This window comes from Acanthochromis polyacanthus, chromosome 13 (assembly GCF_021347895.1).
Source record: "Acanthochromis polyacanthus isolate Apoly-LR-REF ecotype Palm Island chromosome 13, KAUST_Apoly_ChrSc, whole genome shotgun sequence".
NCBI lineage: Eukaryota > Metazoa > Chordata > Actinopteri > Pomacentridae > Acanthochromis > Acanthochromis polyacanthus.
In genome coordinates this window covers 12,842,045-12,860,748 of record NC_067125.1, presented here as the reverse complement: position 1 = coordinate 12,860,748, position 18,704 = coordinate 12,842,045, and the positions used below count along the sequence as shown (strand labels likewise).

The 18,704-nt window shown below is 43.2% G+C and overlaps 1 protein-coding gene and 1 long non-coding RNA gene across 2 annotated transcripts in view; one reads left to right on the top strand and one right to left on the bottom strand.

The window, feature by feature from the left end:
• Positions 1-53: 53 nt before the first annotated feature.
• LOC110964584 (sodium- and chloride-dependent GABA transporter 2-like) overlaps positions 54-18,704 on the bottom strand; it is a 51,335-nt gene continuing 32,684 nt past the window's right edge. Inside the window, exons 7-14 of the mRNA XM_051958184.1 lie at positions 16,336-16,439; positions 4,889-5,013; positions 3,745-3,857; positions 3,513-3,650; positions 3,112-3,214; positions 2,864-2,964; positions 2,548-2,718; positions 54-318 (exon numbers count right to left, since the gene is read on the bottom strand). Coding sequence (XP_051814144.1) covers positions 196-318; positions 2,548-2,718; positions 2,864-2,964; positions 3,112-3,214; positions 3,513-3,650; positions 3,745-3,857; positions 4,889-5,013; positions 16,336-16,439 — 978 coding nt within the window. The 3' untranslated portion in view covers positions 54-195. The remainder of the gene's footprint in view (positions 319-2,547; positions 2,719-2,863; positions 2,965-3,111; positions 3,215-3,512; positions 3,651-3,744; positions 3,858-4,888; positions 5,014-16,335; positions 16,440-18,704) is intronic.
• LOC127536848 (uncharacterized) overlaps positions 2,839-18,704 on the top strand; it is a 24,278-nt gene continuing 8,412 nt past the window's right edge. Inside the window, exon 1 of the long non-coding RNA XR_007946048.1 lies at positions 2,839-2,982. This is a non-coding gene — a long non-coding RNA (uncharacterized LOC127536848). The remainder of the gene's footprint in view (positions 2,983-18,704) is intronic.

The following is an 18,704-nucleotide window of genomic DNA, read 5'->3' as shown; positions in this document are numbered from 1 at the left end:
AACAGTCAAGTGGATAAGTTGCATTCAGGGACATTAAAAGGAAAAGCTGTTTCAATTTTTCCTTACAAGTTCAGAATCCATGATCAGTATGAAACAGTCAAAATAAACAGACATGTCTTTGGATTTTAAGGGATGTTTAAAAATCAGAGAAACTTATTTACTGTCAGTAGTTGTTGGACACATAAATGCAGTTGTTCAAGAGTTGAGTGCCAGGTGATCGTTCTGTTCATTCATATCAGCTGGAAGTAAACTGTTGTCCCCCTCCTGCTTTGGGGTTGGTAAGTTTTTCAGGTCAGGCTGGCAAAGGTGATGAAAACGCTTGAAGAGACGAGAAAATATTTACCATTTCTTGCCAACAAAAGTTAAAAAGCAACTAAAAATGCTGTTTAAGTTTGCATGTAGATTGTACTCTGACAAAACACACACTCAGGTGACATTGAGGCTTCCAGTTTTGCCTAGGGCCTCTCTCCTACATATTTAGGATATTATTCCTCAAAGCTACAACTCATCCAGATCTTCACTGGTCCAAATTTCTTGAAATGTCGAAAGAATATACAGGTTTGGTGATACAATTTGTAGATGCACACTCCTCTTGCTCGTAACTGGCACATACTCATATCCCATGTATTTTAAGAGGAAAGTGATTGTGACGTACACGAGCTGATTTTTTTAAACTTTGATTTTCACTTCATAAACTTACTGTGGGCCATAGAGTGGAAGTCCACTCATGTTCACTTTTATTGGAACTGTTGCATATACACACGTGGACAAAATTGTTGGTACCCCTCAGTTAAAGAAGGAAAAACCCACAATTCTCACTGAAATCACTTGAAACTCACAAAAGTAACAATAAATAAAAATGTATTGAAAATTAAATAATCAAAATCAGCCATCACTTTTGAATTGTTGATTAACATAATTATTTAAAAAAACAAACTAATGAAATAGGGCTGGACAAAAATGATGGTACCCATAACTTAATATTTTGTTGCACAACCTTTTGAGGCAATCACTGCAATTAAACGATTTCTGTATTTGTCAATGAGCGTTCTGCAGCTGTCAACAGGTATTTTGGCCCACTCCTCATGAGCAAACAGCTCCAGTTGTCTCAGGTTTGATGGGTGTCTTCTCCAAATGGCATGTTTCAGCTCCTTCCACATATGTTCAATGGGATTCAGATCTGGGCTCATAGAAGGCCACTTTAGAATAGTCCAACGCTTTTCTCTCAGCCATTCTTGGGTGTTTTTGGCTGTGTGTTTTGGATCGTTGTCCTGTTGGAAGACCCATGACCTGCGACTGAGACCAAGCTTTCTGACACTAGGCAGCACATTTCTCTCCAGAATGCCTTGATAGTCTTCAGATTTCATCGTACCTTGCACACTTTCAAGACACCCTGTGCCAGATGCAGCAAAGCAGCCCCAAAACATTACTGAGCCTCCTCCATGTTTCACCGTAGGGACAGTGTTCTTTTCTTCGTATGCTTGGTTTTTGAGTCTATGAACATAGAGTTGATGTGCCTTACCAAAAAGCTCCAGTTTGGTCTCATCTGTCCAAAGGACATTCTCCCAGAAGCTTTGTGGCTTGTCAACATGCATTTTTGCAAATTCCAGTCTCGCTTTTTTATGAGTTTTTTTCAGCAGTGGTGTCCTCCTTGGTCGTCTCCCATGAAGTCCACTTTGGCTCAAACAACGACGAATGGTGCGATCTGACACTGATGTACCTTGGCCTTGGAGTTCACCTTTAATTTCTTTGGAGGTTGCTCTGGGCTCTTTGGATACAATTCGAACGATCCGTCTCTTCAATTTGTCATCAATTTTCCTCTTGCGGCCACGTCCAGGGAGGTTGGCTACTGTCCCGTGGGTCTTGAACTTCTGAATAATATGAGCCACTGTTGTCACAGGAACTTCAAGCTGTTTAGAGATGGTCTTATAGCCTTTACCTTTAAGATGTTTGTCTATCATTTTTTTTCGGATGTCCTGGGACAATTCTCTCCTTTGCTTTCTGTTGTCCATGTTCAGTGTGGTACACACCTTTTCACCAAACAGCAGGGTGACTACTTGTCTCCCTTTAAATAGGCAGACTGACTGATTATGAGTTTGGAAACACCTGTGATGTCAATTAAATGACACACCTGAGTTAATCATGTCACTCTGGTCAAATAGTTTTCAATCTTTTATAGAGGTACCATCATTTTTGTCCAGGCCTGTTTCATTAGTTTGTTTTTTTAAATAATTATGTTAATCAACAATTCAAAAGTAATGGCTGTTTTTGATTATTTAATTTTCAATAAATTTTTATTTATTGTTACTTTTGTGAGTTTCAAGTGATTTCAGTGAGAATTGTGGGTTTTTCCTTCTTTAACTGAGGGGTACCAACAATTTTGTCCACGTGTGTATTCTGATCATGTCTAAATGGCCCAGTAGTTGTGAAACCTGTCCATTAGACAGCTGTGATTAAGATTACACCTCGTTTGTGTTTCATTATATGACACACACACATACCATATAATGTAGTTTGTTATGATAATCTGTCAAATAGTTGTCCCACCTCTTTGAGGGTTCCAGTCCCAGTGATCAACTTATACAGTGCACATCCAGGCACAAGCAGGATGGAGGAGAGGGTCATCATCCAGCCCAACACGTATGCCCAGTCTGGGTACACGTACCAGCGATTAAAGGTCAGAGGCTGGTACTTAATTAAAGAACATATAAAAACCCCCTGAAAAGAGGAGATTGGTTTAGTAGTTAGATTGTGACTGAAATTTGAGTGTTTATCTGTTGTCTGCTACAGGAAATGTCTTCAGCTGTTTGGGATTCTGATTATGAATGCATCATAGGACTGAAGCACAGAAAGCCTGTCTCACCAGTGAGACCAACGGTGTGAGGGAGAGCCAGCAGATTTTGAAAAATGGGTTGGCCTTCACCCCTGTCATGTCCTTAATGATGTCATACAACCGATCTGCCCCTTGATAGGAGAAACAAGGTTTGATAAACAGTTTAAAATAATCAGATAAGCTCACATGCCTGTGGAAACATTTACAAGAAAATATATAATAAACAAAAATGATACATAAAAATAGATGAACTACTCCTTTAAGAACAGCATACCTACCAAATATCCATCCCAGTGCCAGCGTTTCAAACACACCGATAAAGAGGATGCAGACTCCGTTACAAGCATAGTAGTCCATCATCTGGAACACATACATCCCTCCCTAGGGACAACAACAAGGGCATTTATTTCACCCTTTGATGTGCAGCATTGGTCAGAAGTGACCCAAATCCAATGGAAAATGGGTATCTCCAGACACACACTGTGAATCAAAAGGTTAATACCTTCATTTTTCTTCTTCAAATATAGAAGCCTACTTTAGGTTCAATCTTGTGAGTATGTTGCAGTAATAAAAAAAAAAAACTGTCATATTAAAACTATGTTTTGGAGTAATACACTCCCATTCTGGACTAAAAAAAAAATTGAATGTTAATATAACATTAATAAAAATAAATACTGACTTGGGTGATCATGACAAACTGACAGAAGAAGCAGATTAGGCAGAAGAGGATGAGTAACTTCTCCCGTCGGCCGGCCCTGCGCATAACTTTAGGAAACATGTCTGTGACAGACGTCATCACCACCTCCATGGTGACAAACTGTACAGTGAATGGACCAAACAGAAGAAAATGAAGAAGTACATTTTCCAAATACAGTCTTTCAAAAAATAGTGGTTTGACACATGCATCTTACTTGTGTGTCCAAACCCAAGAGAATGAGCATGACAAAGAAACAGATGGACCACAGTTGAGGCAGAGGCATCATGGCTACAGCCTGAGGATAAGCAATGAACGCCAAGCCTGGACCTGAAAAACAACATCAGAATGACTGTAGCATAAAGACACTTGTATCTGGAAGGTCCAACCAGTGGTGAAGCAGTACTCTCGGCTATAGCTACATCATGAAGAGAAAAGAACAGTTCAAGCAACTCAGTGTTAAATGTTATTGAAATGCACAGGTCAGGTGAAATACAAGAAAAAGAATTGCAAGTTACTGAATATGCCTGGAGTACAGTTAAATCCATCAATATGACATAGAAGGAATATGGCACCTGCATAAATGGTAAATGATCTGTATTTGTATGGCACTTCACTATACCTGCAAGGTACCCAAAGCGCTTTACAAGATACGTCACATTCACCCATTCATACACTGATGGCGGAAGCTGCCATGCGAGGCGCTAACCACGACCCACCAGGAGCAATTAGGGGTTAGATGTCTTGCTCAGGGACACCTTGACATAAGCACGACGGGCCGAGGATTGAACCGGCAACCCTCCGGTTGCAAGACGGCCACTCTACCCGCCCCATGGCTCAGTGGAGCGGCAGTCTAGAGCAGGCCACCCTCAAACACTGAATGAACATGCAAGAAAGAGACTCATGAAGGTGTTACAAGCATCAGCAACTGAGATGGGAGGGATAGTAATTGTAATTTCACATACAGCAGCAAGAATGCATGCAATGTAAACAACTGTGTATGCTCACGTTGGCTCAGGGCCGAATGAACTGTGCTTATTGTGTCTTTGGATGTTCACAAGATGACAGCAGATTTTTTTTTAAAAGTTTGTAATATTTGCTTCTCATTATTTACAATTCCAGATGTTTGAAGTAGTTAGAAGTTTTAAGTAAAAGCATCCCCCTAAAATTTCCCCTAAAATTCTTAAAGCATTGAAAATGTACACCTTAACTTGAAAGGTCTGTTTTTGTCTGAAATTTGAAAATCTTCCCCTTCCTTTACTTCTGGAATTGTAACAATCTATAACACGTTGCCAGAAGTTCTGTAACATTGGATCCAGAAAGACAACTTTGTATGTTTCTGAATGTCTCTGAATCTATACCTGACTCTGCCACCTCTGCAATGGGAACGCCCTGCTCATGAGCCATGAATCCAAGCACTGAGAAGACTGCAAACCCAGCTACAAAACTGGTGGAGCTGTTCAGCAAACACAACAACAGACAGTCTCTGCAAAACATGAAAACACAGAAAACAGTCTTTGATTTAATAATGAGGGCAGAACAAGTTTAATATGCCATTGTTTCATTCAGATTTTCTGGTACATCTATCAGAAAAAGTTCATGAGAACGAGGGCTGTCACAAACATCAGGACATTAGTCATTGTTAACTTTTTAAAAAAATATTTGTGTGTTTTGTCTCTCCTTTTCCAAACGAATAACAAAAACTGTAATGGAGCATCAAAGACCCTAGCACAGATAGGAAACACTACAGACCAGTGTGAAAGTTTAAAGAGTTATTTAACAAAAACTACAATTACCAGATAATAGTGCAGGGTACTGGGAGAGTGGGATGAGAGAAGGCAGGAGGGATAGGGTGGTTGGGATACAAGGGGATGACTAAATGGAAGTGGAGAATAACTATAGGAAGAGACACAAGTAAAGCAATAGTGACCTCTAGAGGGGAAACTGAGAACTTTGTAGGAAACGCTAGGCTGGAGAGGAACCAAAAATAACCGCAGCAACTGAGGTGGACAAACAAATAGGACTGACATGGAGCTTTCAGGAAACTACAACTCAATCTTAGCAGTACAGATAAAAGAAGGATAAAGTCTACAGGAGAAGACAGTGCAGCTCAGCTGTTGAAAGACCAGCAAGGCCTTAAACCCTTTCAGTGGACTCTTGGGGTCCCTTTCAATGGACCCCAAGAGTCTCGGGGTCCATTGAAAGGGTTTGGAGGTGGAGGTCAGGGCAGCAATCTCACTATAATCCTGGATGAAGCATTGGTAAAACTTTGAAATCACAAGGAAATGTTCCAAATGCTTGCAATTATCTGATTGAGACTTAACTTGAGGTGAAGTGATCTATCCTCACTTGACTTCTGACAGTGATGTGGCCCAGAAAGGAGACCGTTGAGGTGTGAAATCTACATTTATTTGCTTTGACAAACAGTTCAGAAGCTTCTCCAATATTTGAGAGACATGCTCTTTGGGTTTGCAAAAGAAAATCAGGCTGTCATCCAGGTACACGAGACGAAATGATTGATCATATCATAGAGGATGTCTTATCAGGTTCTGGAAGACAGCAAGGGCGTTAGTGAGTCTGGAAGGCCTCACCAGATATTCAAAATGTCCCAGGGGGTTATGGAAGGCCATTCATCTACTTCTTTGATCCAAATCAGGTGGTGTGCATTACAGAGAGCCATTTTGGAAAAGATGGTGGCACAATACAAGTGGGTGAAAGCAGAGCTGATTAGTTGGAGACGATATTTGTTCTTTACCATGATGCTATTAAGGCCTCTGAAGTTGATGTAGGTATTGACAATCCTTCTTGTCAATGAAAAAGTTTCCTCCATCCATCATGGATTACAAGGGACAGATGACACCAGCTGCAAGGAACGCCTGAATGTGGGTCTCCAGGGCAGCACTGTTAGGCTTTGGACAGGTTGTAGAGTGAGCAGCTGGGCAGAGGGACTCCAGGAAGGAATTCAATAGCACAGTCGAAGGGACAGGGCACGGTCTTCGCTGAACACTGCAGCCAGGCTGCGATAAATTTTGGGAGCTCCATACAGATCCATGGACTCAGGCTGAGCAGGTGGAATAAGACTGGCAGAAGTGAACGCTGAGCGGAGACAATAGGTATGACAGTGGGGAATCAGGTGAGGATATTTTCCAGGGACCAGTCGATGTGGGGATTGTATCTTTTAGTCCAGAGATAGCCAAGTACTAGTGGGGAGTTAGGAGTTTCAGTGAGATGGAACACAGCTGTCTCTTGGTGGTTACCAGCTAGGATAAGAGTAAACGATTGAGTCTGTTTAAAGCTCTGGCCTCTAGAGGTAATGACAGTGGATCTGTGGAGATCTGAAGCTGAGGGGCTAAAATGCTGTTCATGAAGCTTTCCCCTGCTCAAGAATCTACGAGGGCTCTAAGAGGGAGTGAGTGATCCTACCAGCAGGGGGAGGCAGTGAGTTGCAGACACGAGGGAGAGTAAACAGCTGTTGGGCTGACCAGCATTCCCCTTGTTATTCTGTTCTCCTTCTTTTCCTGGACAAGTAGGGCGGGAGGCAATGTAATGGCCCAGTTTTCCACAGCGGAGTTATTTGTTAGAACTGCGACAGAAGTATCTCTCTTGCAGGGTGAGCTTTGCCATATTAATATTATAATGATATTTGATCTGTCATTATGTATTTTTATGTACTTTAAAAATCATCTATCTACCCAACCATCACCATTTCTAACAAATTAATTTAGAGCCTTCTGTTATACATCAGATGTTTTGTGAACTACCATCACAAAATCACTGCATCTTTTTTCCAGTCAGTGTCAAACAGAGAGAGATTTTTCTCATCGAAATGTTAATTTCCTTTGATGCGAGTGTGGTGCACACCAAAATTGGGTGACCACTTATGTGTGTACTTCATTTAACCTGCGAAATATGTTGTTTCAATCAATCATTTATTTACTGTTTCCTAAGACCTTATATTTGCCCTCGTAATTTTGGATGTTATTTATGTCGATTCATTTTCCATATGTAGTGTGGAAAGAAATAATAACTATAAGCAGCATACAGGTGGAACTTTTGGTACGGGAGCAGTTGCACCCCGGGTTGTCTAAGGGGGGAGCATCCGCCCACACCTCAGACACCAACTGGATGAGAAGCTGAATGCTCCGTGTCTTCATTGCTGCTTAACTTTTCTGTTTTATACAGGTTAGTAATTGGTTAAAATGACCACTGTAAACGCTGTAAAGCCACCTTAACCTGGGGAGATGTCACAAAAGTATTGCAATACTATTTTAGCCTCCCAATTAATATTGGAAAAATCGCGAGTTTGTGTGTGTGTGTAACGCGGCCATTTCAGGTGTCACTGAACGGGCAGGAACTATGCCGCGGGAAGTCGAGTTACTATTACCTGAGTATTGTCTTGTAGGCAGGTCTTTGGGGTTAAGTAGGTTTTATTTTGCAGTGTTTTATATTTGCTTATGGATAATTTGCACATTGTTATTAAGGTTTCAGGATTGAATTTAACTGAGATTGTACTGTATGGCTGTTGAATGTAAAAGGTTACTATGATATATATGAATATGGTTGATATAATTGTTTTATGTTGAATTTTGAAAATAAGACACCAACTGGATGAGAAGCTGAATGCTCCGTGTCTTCATTGCTGCTTAACTTTTCTGTTTTATACAGAGATTCATCTTCTGTTGCTGGGGCCCCCTCCAAAGCCGGGGACCTGTAACAGATTGTGGGGGCTCGTTCCGGGATCACTCACGCCAAGCGGCCGGGAGCTGATCCAGTGATCCTGAATCCTTGGACCTACCTGTGACCTGATGCGACCAGCGAGTGAGGATCCACGTTTTCATCGTTTGTGCCACCTGTGATAAAGGGGAAGTAAAGACTGTGCTGTGCCGAAACCACCACTCAGCGAAAAGCAGAGGCTGAATAAAATTCCTGGACAGTGCGACCACGTGCGAGGAATAGGGAAGCAGTTATGGCGGACAGTGAGCGGAGAAGCTTGGTGTGGGCCATCAAGAAGGACCTGCTCACTCTTTCCACACATGAACTGTTCCAGATTGCCAAATCAGTGGGTCCAGTGCCAGGATTGGACCAGTCTCGTGTCGAAGCAGATGATGAGGAGGGGTGTTTTGAGTACATTTGCAGTTTTATGCACAGTAAACCCTTACTAGAGTCTGAGGATCAAGGTATGGCACACTTGTTAGAGTTAAGAGATGTTGTTGGTGTTGCCATTCAGGGTCGTGTGACTGATGTAACTGTTGATGTTTCTCATGCTGTGCATGTAGACTCCAAAGCTGATGTTTGTGTTGAGGTAGGACAAAATAACATTGAAACTGGTTCAATTGTGATAAATGAAAGTGGGATGATTGAAGGTGCACCTGCTAGTGTAACTCAAAATGTAGCCACAACAGATACAGTTAATAATGACACAGAACTACACAAAATCCTGAGTAGCTATGAGGAATTAAGTAAGCAAATTTTGCAGTACATGCCTCACACCACCTCTCAGCCCGCATTTCAGTCACCTGCAAAAACACAATACATGTCTCATAACAAGAATGTATCAGACACCAAATGCAGAGATGAACTGTTTAAACCTGTAACACATGACAAAGTGGTCTCCTTAAGGGATCTCTCATACCTCCACCGTCGTGAATTTAAAATTCAAGGGGGTCAGATTGGGGACCAGGTTTCAGACATCAGCTACAGCAGTGTCTGCCGACAGATGGAGGAAGGTTTAAAGGAGCAGTTCAGTGAGGCTGAAGTTGTGAGGGCTGTACTCAGAGTTATCAAACCTGGAAATTTCAAAGACATGCTCATGAATAAGGATGATTTGACAATAGAGGAGTTGAAAGGATTCCTTCATTCCCATCTTGGCGAGCAAAGTAACACAGAGCTGTTTCAGGAGCTTATGTGCACTAAACAGAAGGACAATGAAACGCCACAACAGTTCCTATACAGGGTTATTGGTCTTAAGCAAAAGATCCTGCTGGCTTCAAAGCATGGAGATACAGACATTAGGTACAGTGCCAGCACAGTTCAGGATGTCTTCCTCCACACTGTATATCAAGGCTTGGGGCACAAACACGACGATGTGCGCAGGGAGCTCAAACCATTGCTTGTTGACAGCCAAGTAAGTGATGAGACAATCCTGAAACAAATGAAGAAAATAATGAGTGATGAAAGTGAAAGGCAGCGACGGCTAGGTTCAGTCACTCGCCCAAAACACACAAATGTGCACAGTGCTCAGCTGGAGGTTAGCGTGGCTCAGGGGCCGGATGTTAAGGGGGAGCACCTTGAAAAAAAACCTAAAACAGATATGATCCAACAGCTAACAGAGAAAGTTGAGAGACTTACCTGTATGGTTGAGCTTATGAAACAGTCTCTGCAGACACAAAAGCCAGATGAATCAAACCAACCCTGGAAAGGAAAAGAAAATAAAAGGAGGGAAAAACATATGCCTGTGAAAAGTGTATTGAACAGAACTGTCATGAATGCAATCACTGTTTCCACTGTGGTGAAGCCGGCCATAGAGCAGTGGGCTGCCTGAAGAGACCAACACGTCAGGGAAACTGGAGGCGGTCGCTGCCGGGGGACAGACAGTGACCGGATTCCAGCCACAGTCCCAGCCTGAAGGTTTGGCAACATCCAACACTCAAACACAAGACAAGTCAAAAGTGAAATGGACACAGAGACAACCAGATAAGGCAGCTGACCCACCCATACATAACTCACCTAATGGTAAAAGTGAGCGACTAGCCAAGCTGATTGGAAGAAAAGCTCTCACTCACTGTAACTTAAATGGTTTAGCTGTCACTGCACTGCTTGATACCGGAGCCCAAGTGAGTATGATTGATAGAGACTGGAAGACCAGGTACTTACCTGACACCACTATAAGACCACTCAGTGAAATTGTTGATGATGAAGAAGAGCTTCAAATCTATGCTGTGAATGGTGATATTGTCCCGTTTGATGGTTGGGTCTCTCTTATAGTCAACCTGCAGGGAAACGAGGATCCTAGCCTGTCACTCACTGTGCCCTTTCTTGTCAGCAGTCTTGTTTTGGAGAGGCCACTGCTTGGATTCAATGTGCTGGAAGAGATGATCAAAGAACAACCAGAAAAACTGATTCCAACCCTCACAAACCTGATCTGTAATGCCATGTCGATCCCAGAGGAAAAGGCGGGAGTCCTGGTACACTTCATCCAGACAGACAGGCCCTCTGTGCTGTGCAGCCGCCTACGAACAGGTAAACAAGACACTGTCATCCCAGCAGGTCAGGTGGCCTGGATCAAATGTCATGTCTCACCTAACATGAACTCATCTGAGGCAGCCTTCATGTTCGAGCCTGATGACAATAATGTGCAGCTGGTGGAATTAGATATTGGTGAAGGTCTGTTGGAGATACAAAATCCAAGAAATCCCTATGTAGCTGTACCGGTGGGGAATAATACAAAACATGAAATTCTCTTACCAAGGAAAACAGCTCTTGGCAGCATCCACAGTGTTGAGAAAGTGATCACCATAGACTCGCCAGAAACATCCAAGTCGTCAGTGACAGTTAACAGCGCAGTAGTATCACCTGCTGATGTTAGTCCGTCGCCGTGGCAACCTCCTGTGGACCTTAGCCACCTTGATGAGGAACAAAGAGCAAAAGTTAACAAAATGTTGTGTGAAGAATCAGGAGCTTTTGCATGTGATGGTAACGATATTGGATGCATTCCAAGCTTGCAGATGTCAATCACCCTGAAGGATGAAGTCCCTGTTCAGAGAGCGTACTCATCAATCCCAAAGCCACTCTTTAGAGAGGTAAAGGAATACATACAGGAACTGCTGATGAAAGGTTGGATAGTCAAGTCCCAGTCGTCATATGCAGCTCCAGTCGTCTGTGTGAGGAAAAAAGATGGCAGTCTGCGTCTGTGCATCGATTATCGCCTCTTGAATAAAAAGACTGTACCTGATCGGCATCCGCTGCCTAGGATCCAAGACTTGACAGACACCTTGGGAGGATACGCATGGTTTAGTATCCTAGACCAAGGGAAAGCATACCATCAAGGCTTTGTTGCTGAAAGATGCCGCCATCTCACTGCCTTCATTACTCCCTGGGGCCTCTATGAATGGGTTCGTATCCCTTTTGGTCTGTCAAACGCACCTGCCACATTTCAGAGGAGCATGGAGGAGATGCTTGGCCCTCTCAGAGATGAATGCTGCATTCCATACCTAGACGACGTGCTCTGTTATGCAAAGACATTCGATGAACATGTTGAGGCTCTGCGCAAAGTTCTCCAGGCTCTCCAGCGTCATGGAGTCAAACTGAGACCGGAGAAGTGTGAGCTCTTCAGGAAAGAAGTCAGGTACGTAGGTCGCCTCGTGTCCGCTGAAGGGGTCAGGATAGACCCACAAGACCTTCAAGCTGTACAAACCCTGACGAGTAAGAAACCACACACTGTTGGTGATGTGAGAAAACTGACTGGGTTCCTGGGCTACTACCGCTCATACATCCAGGATTTCTCTCGGATAGCAAAACCAATTTATGAGCTGCTTCAGACTAAGCCAGGGAAAGTGCAAGCTTCAACACATGGGGGAAACAGCAAACGCCCACAACTGTCCTCCCGAGAACCGGTTGATTGGACCACTGAACATCAGAAAGCTCTCGAACATCTAATTACTCTCTTGACAAACCCACCTGTCCTGGCGTATCCTGATTTCAATCTGCCTTTCACACTACACACCGACGCATCAGACCAGGGTCTAGGGGCAGTCCTCTACCAGCGGCAGAATGGCAGATTGAGGGTCATCGGATATGGTTCGAGAACACTGACCCCAGCCGAGCGTAATTACCACTTACACAGTGGAAAACTGGAGTTTCTCGCTTTAAAATGGGCTGTGTGTGAGAAGTTCCGTGACTACCTATACTATGCTCCACATTTCACCATTTACACGGATAACAATCCATTGACGTATGTCATGAGTACAGCAAAGCTCAACGCTGTTGGTCATCGGTGGGTTGGGGAACTCTCGGATTTCCGGTTTGACATTAAATACAGGCCTGGAAAGTCCAATGCTGATGCCGACACATTATCCCGTCTGCCTTTGGACATGGACAGCTATGAAATGGCCTGTACAGAAGAGTTCTCAGATGAGGCAGTGCGTGCTATGTGGGAAGGAAGTCAGGCCGCAGAGCATAAGGATGTAGCCTGGGTCGCTGCCCTCAACCTCTCCATCCCAGACTCTCATCAACAGCCACCTTCATACTTACCAGCTATCAGCCACAATGATCTTGTGATGGCTCAAAGAGAGGACCAATCAATCGGAAAAATCATTGAGTTGAAGGTGTCAAACACAAAGATAACTGATGAAGCACGGAACTCAATGAGTGGAGCCACAAGGAAGCTACTGCATGAGTGGAGCAAGTTGCACCTTGAAAATAACCTCCTGTACAGGCAGACACATGACCGAAAACAGCTTGTCCTCCCCCTTAAATATAGGACACTTGCCCTGAAACACCTGCACAATGAAATGGGCCATGTGGGCACAGAAAGGGTGCTCCACCTTGCAAGGCAGAGATTCTACTGGCCGTCCATGGCAAAAGAAATTGACGAATACGTCACCCAAAAATGTCCATGCATCAAGTCTAAGAAGCCTGCCACACATATTCGTGCTCCCATGGGCAGCATCACATCCAGCTTCCCCCTAGAGCTAGTGTGTATTGATTATTTGCATTTAGAGACCAGTCTGGGAGGATATGAATATATCCTTGTCATAGTTGACCACTTCACTAGATTTGCTCAGGCATATCCGACAAAGAACAAGAGCGGAAAAACAGCTGCTGAGCGCATTTTTAGTGACTTCATACCCAGATTTGGATATCCATCTAAGTTACATCACGACCAAGGTCGCGAATTTGAGAACAAACTGTTTGAGACATTGCAAAGCCTGTCTGGAGTGAGACATTCAAGGACGTCACCTTATCACCCACAGGGTAACCCAGCTGAGCGTCTGAACCGCACCATACTCCAGATGTTGAGAACGTTGACGGAAAGTGAAAAGCTGCGGTGGAAGGAGTACCTCCCGCATGTTATACATGCGTACAACTGTACCCGTCATGAATCTACCGGCTACTCACCTTTTTTCCTGCTTTATGGTCGTCATCCACGTCTCCCAGTCGATTTGTTGTTTGGCCTTAGTGGAGAAAAAGAATCATTCTCCCCCAAAGGTTATGCAGAAAAATGGGCTAAAAGAATGACTGAGGCTTACCAGATTGCCAGTGAGAACAGTAAAAAGTCTAGTGCAAGAGGGAAAGTGGCATATGACAGGAAAGTCAAAGGTGTTGGACTGCAACCAGGAGACAGGGTTCTCGTTAGGAACCTCAGTGAGCGTGGAGGACCCGGCAAGTTAAGATCATACTGGGAGAAGGACATTTACATTGTTGAGAGTCAACTGGCCGACAATCCAGTGTACATTGTTCACCCTGAGTCTGGAAACAAGCAGAAAACCCGAACACTGCACCGCAACCTCTTGTTACAAGTAAATGACTTACCAGTGGAAGTTGTTCCAGCTGCAGCCAGGCCAACCCCTGAAAGAGAAAAACATCCTGAACAACACAAAGTGAAAGTGAAAAAGACACTAAAACACACAGGAATAACAACCAATAGTGACGACTCAGAAAGTGACTCGGATGATGAATGTCACCCAGGATACTGGTTAAGGGCACCTGTAGAAAGAATGGAACAGAGACCTTATACTGAATGTCAACAGCTTGCTATGCTTCCAGGACATCCTCAAGCATCAGTGAGAGAAACACCTGTACCACCATCTACTAGGAGAGAAAGTCTCCATGTGACCGATCGCTTACCGAATCATGACTCTGAACCTGAACACTTAACAGCTCCAGCTCAGACGCTGGCGAGAGAAGAAGCCGAGGACAATCAATACAGGAATGAGGACCCTCCTGGCTGTGACAGTCCTGAGGAAGAAACTCAAAATGATGAGAGTGAACCAGAGGCCAGACTCCAAACACCACTCGCAGCATATACTCACCCTGAGGTCAGAAGATCAGCCCGTGAGAGGAAGCCACGACAAATCCTCACCTATGAGTCGCTGGGTGAACCATCATTGCAAACACAGGCCACTGTTAATTCAGTAACCGGACATACTGCACCATATTCACTGGCTAGAGTTGTGCCTCATAACACTTCACCTGCATACACCTTTGCACCATATATGCTACCTATCTGTACGCCATGCTCACACCCCATCTTTTACACACAAACACCATACATTCCATACACTCACCACACACCAGCTATATACATTCCATCAACAACGCATGTCTGTTAAGTAGAGATTTAAAGGCAAGAGGAAAATGGCTAAGGGTTAAACACTTGAGATAAGGAGTGTGTGAGATGTGTGGAGCCATTCTCATTTTTGTGGGGGAGTGTGTGGTGCACACCAAAATTGGGTGACCACTTATGTGTGTACTTCATTTAACCTGCGAAATATGTTGTTTCAATCAATCATTTATTTACTGTTTCCTAAGACCTTATATTTGCCCTCGTAATTTTGGATGTTATTTATGTCGATTCATTTTCCATATGTAGTGTGGAAAGAAATAATAACTATAAGCAGCATACAGGTGGAACTTTTGGTACGGGAGCAGTTGCACCCCGGGTTGTCTAAGGGGGGGAGCATCCGCCCACACCTCAGACACCAACTGGATGAGAAGCTGAATGCTCCGTGTCTTCATTGCTGCTTAACTTTTCTGTTTTATACAGGTTAGTAATTGGTTAAAATGACCACTGTAAACGCTGTAAAGCCACCTTAACCTGGGGAGATGTCACAAAAGTATTGCAATACTATTTTAGCCTCCCAATTAATATTGGAAAAATCGCGAGTTTGTGTGTGTGTGTAACGCGGCCATTTCAGGTGTCACTGAACGGGCAGGAACTATGCCGCGGGAAGTCGAGTTACTATTACCTGAGTATTGTCTTGTAGGCAGGTCTTTGGGGTTAAGTAGGTTTTATTTTGCAGTGTTTTATATTTGCTTATGGATAATTTGCACATTGTTATTAAGGTTTCAGGATTGAATTTAACTGAGATTGTACTGTATGGCTGTTGAATGTAAAAGGTTACTATGATATATATGAATATGGTTGATATAATTGTTTTATGTTGAATTTTGAAAATAAGACACCAACTGGATGAGAAGCTGAATGCTCCGTGTCTTCATTGCTGCTTAACTTTTCTGTTTTATACAGAGATTCATCTTCTGTTGCTGGGGCCCCCTCCAAAGCCGGGGACCTGTAACACGAGTCTACACTCCTGTTGCATCTAGAATGTACAAATGAATAAAGTTTGAATCTCTATTACCATCCATCCATCCTCACTCATAGCAGCTGAAGCACGACCACCCCATCTTTAACATCTTTAACTCTGTTCAATGACTGGAAAATTACACCATGCTACGCAATGGCAAATTGTAATATTGGAGTAACATTGTAGTACTGGACCACTGAAGGAGAAATGATACAGAAAGTCTCACCTTAGATTGGCTCCTGAGGTTTGTTATGCATGAAACCAGGGAAACTGGGGAAGTCTGAAGTTTCAGAGCCTGTCATTACTACACTGCAGTTTCGAGGTGGAAAGAATCAACTATATTATTGATTGCTTATGTTTGTGTAGTTGATGTGTTTTCCAGCATTTTAAAAAAACTGTATGGACATGTTAACAAGATATAACATAAGGTTTTTATCAGAAGTGATCTGTAATCACATCAGAATCTAAATATTAGGGCCAGACACAGACTAAAAAGTACTTACCTGTAGCAGTTGTTGTTGTACTTGTTGTAGCTTCCTAGCGCAGTTAAGACGCCCATACCAACACCATATGAGAAGAAGATCTGAGTCCCAGCCTCCATCCACACCTGATCCAACAGCAACAGTCAGTACATTTGTCCACCTGCTCTCTGCACTGTTAAAACACATCATTAAGCGCCCACCTGAGGGTCTGTGAGTCGTGAGGGTTCAGGCAGAAGATAAAACTTCACTCCTTGTAGTGCACCAGGAAGAGAGAGTCCACGAATCAGGAGAATCAACAGCATCACATAGGGGAAGGTAGCAGTGAAATACACCACCTTGGAAAAGAAAAGCCTTGAAAGCATCTCTGATTATACTGTGCAATCATTTAAAATAGTTTTTCCATCTATATAAATACCTTCCCTGTAGACTTGACACCTTTCCAGATACAAAAGTAACAGATGATCCACATAGCAATTAGGCACAGCAGCACCTCCCACCTGACGCTGCCTAAGTCCTCAATGCCCCCTGAGATAGCCAGAACACGTTGTCTAAATTGAAAAGGGAAATTTGTTTTGACTTGCATTAAATGTTAATTATATAGCAACTCAGAATGTGAAATATAATTTGGAGGCTTTGTTTGTTCATCTGTGCAGACATACTCCCAGAATTCTGTAGCTGCAGAGGTTGAGTTGGTCTGATTGGTCCATGGCATGCTGGCATTTTTTGATGAAAAGTCTACACAGCCATCTAGAAGGATGGAAGGAAGATTCAGACAACTTTTTTTCAAACATTTGTAATGATTTCTGTTGGTAATTTTGCCATGTTGGTGACAGTTACAGCTGTTAAATCTGTCAAATTTTATGCAAGAGTCAGCTATTGAACTGAGGGTGTAATGTTGTGTAGTTAAGTTCTACATTTATCTTAACCTGAGTTTAACCTTAAAGCTGCTGTCCGGAGTTTCCGTTTGTTTTCAATTTATGTATCATTTTTTAACAAAGCTTAAATGTGTTAGTCTAGTTTGATACTATAATATAATGTTAGTATAACGCGATATGAAAATTTATTCCTGAGCTCCGCCTTCCTCTCATAGACCCCCATGTTATTCCAAAAAGCGCCGGTTGCTGCCGACCAATCAAGTTCGAGCTTCAGCTTTGTCATGCTGTCAATCAACGGTTACGCGCACAGCAAGCAAGCCCATGCAGAGGTGGGCGAGCTACGCACTACGCAACCGCGCGCACATTTGTTTTGCTTGTGGAGGAGAGAGCATCAGGGCTCAGCAACTTCCAGAAAAGTTACCGATCCCACGGCTTGTCAGGCCAAGAGACTGCAGGACGTTTTTTGGCTCGAGGTGCTCGCGTCGCTCCCCGACCACGGCCTCCATAGCCCGCCTGCGGGCTTCGTTTAGATGCCCGACCTCTGGAGGAAGATGTTGGGGCGTCTGGGACATACTCTTCGTCAGAGGAGTCATGCAATTCTGAACTCTAGATAGAAATAAATAAACAATGTAACACATATACACGCGTAAATGCACTAAGTTTGATAAACAACGTCATCGAGAGGGATACACGAGTGTAATCACATATTGAAACTTTACTCGTTCGTCGTAGCAGATTCATGTTATTTTGGTATTAGGACAAGTTAGACTCAATACAGCATTCTAACGTAATTCCTTTATTATTTACTAAATGTACTAAATGCAGAAGAGGGGAAAACAGCAAAACAGGCCATATGCTGCAGCACTCCGGGCACTTCTCTCATGTACTGCGCGCGTGCACAAATAAAGGGGCGAAATCAGAGGGAGGGACGGTGGGACCAACAGCGTTTTGGGAGACGCTGCGATTCAAACTCCGGACAGCAGCTTTAATGTTTGAGACAGTGAAATAATCTTTGAATTGTACCTGTGTTCCAGTAGTTGTTGCAGCTGGCCCAGGGGAGCTGGGAGCTGAAGGAGAGCACGAGGTAAAGCAACGCCCAGGCCAGAATAATAATGTAGGTTGTACAGATGAAAACGAGGATCAGCTGCCCTGCATAGCCAATACCTGCAAGGCAGATTTGACAGTTCCTATTAGAAACAAATCTTCATCTACGCAGGACTCAAACTGCTTGCTGTTCAGAGCCACAGGAGCCTGATTGAGCTGCTGTACTACTACAACTGCTTAGTCACTCTCAGGATCAGAAAAATATAAATATATGCAAAATTAACAATATAAAAAGTTAGACAATATGAAATTAGATTTAGGTTTTACATCTGAATGTATTTGTTGCAAATAACTGGCGGTGCAGTGTTTGTTCATGTATTTGATTTTTGTTGTGAAGAAATGTTCCTACAGCTTTCCATAGTGTGTACAATATGTGACATCACTTTCTATCCTCTGTTACAATAAAGTCCT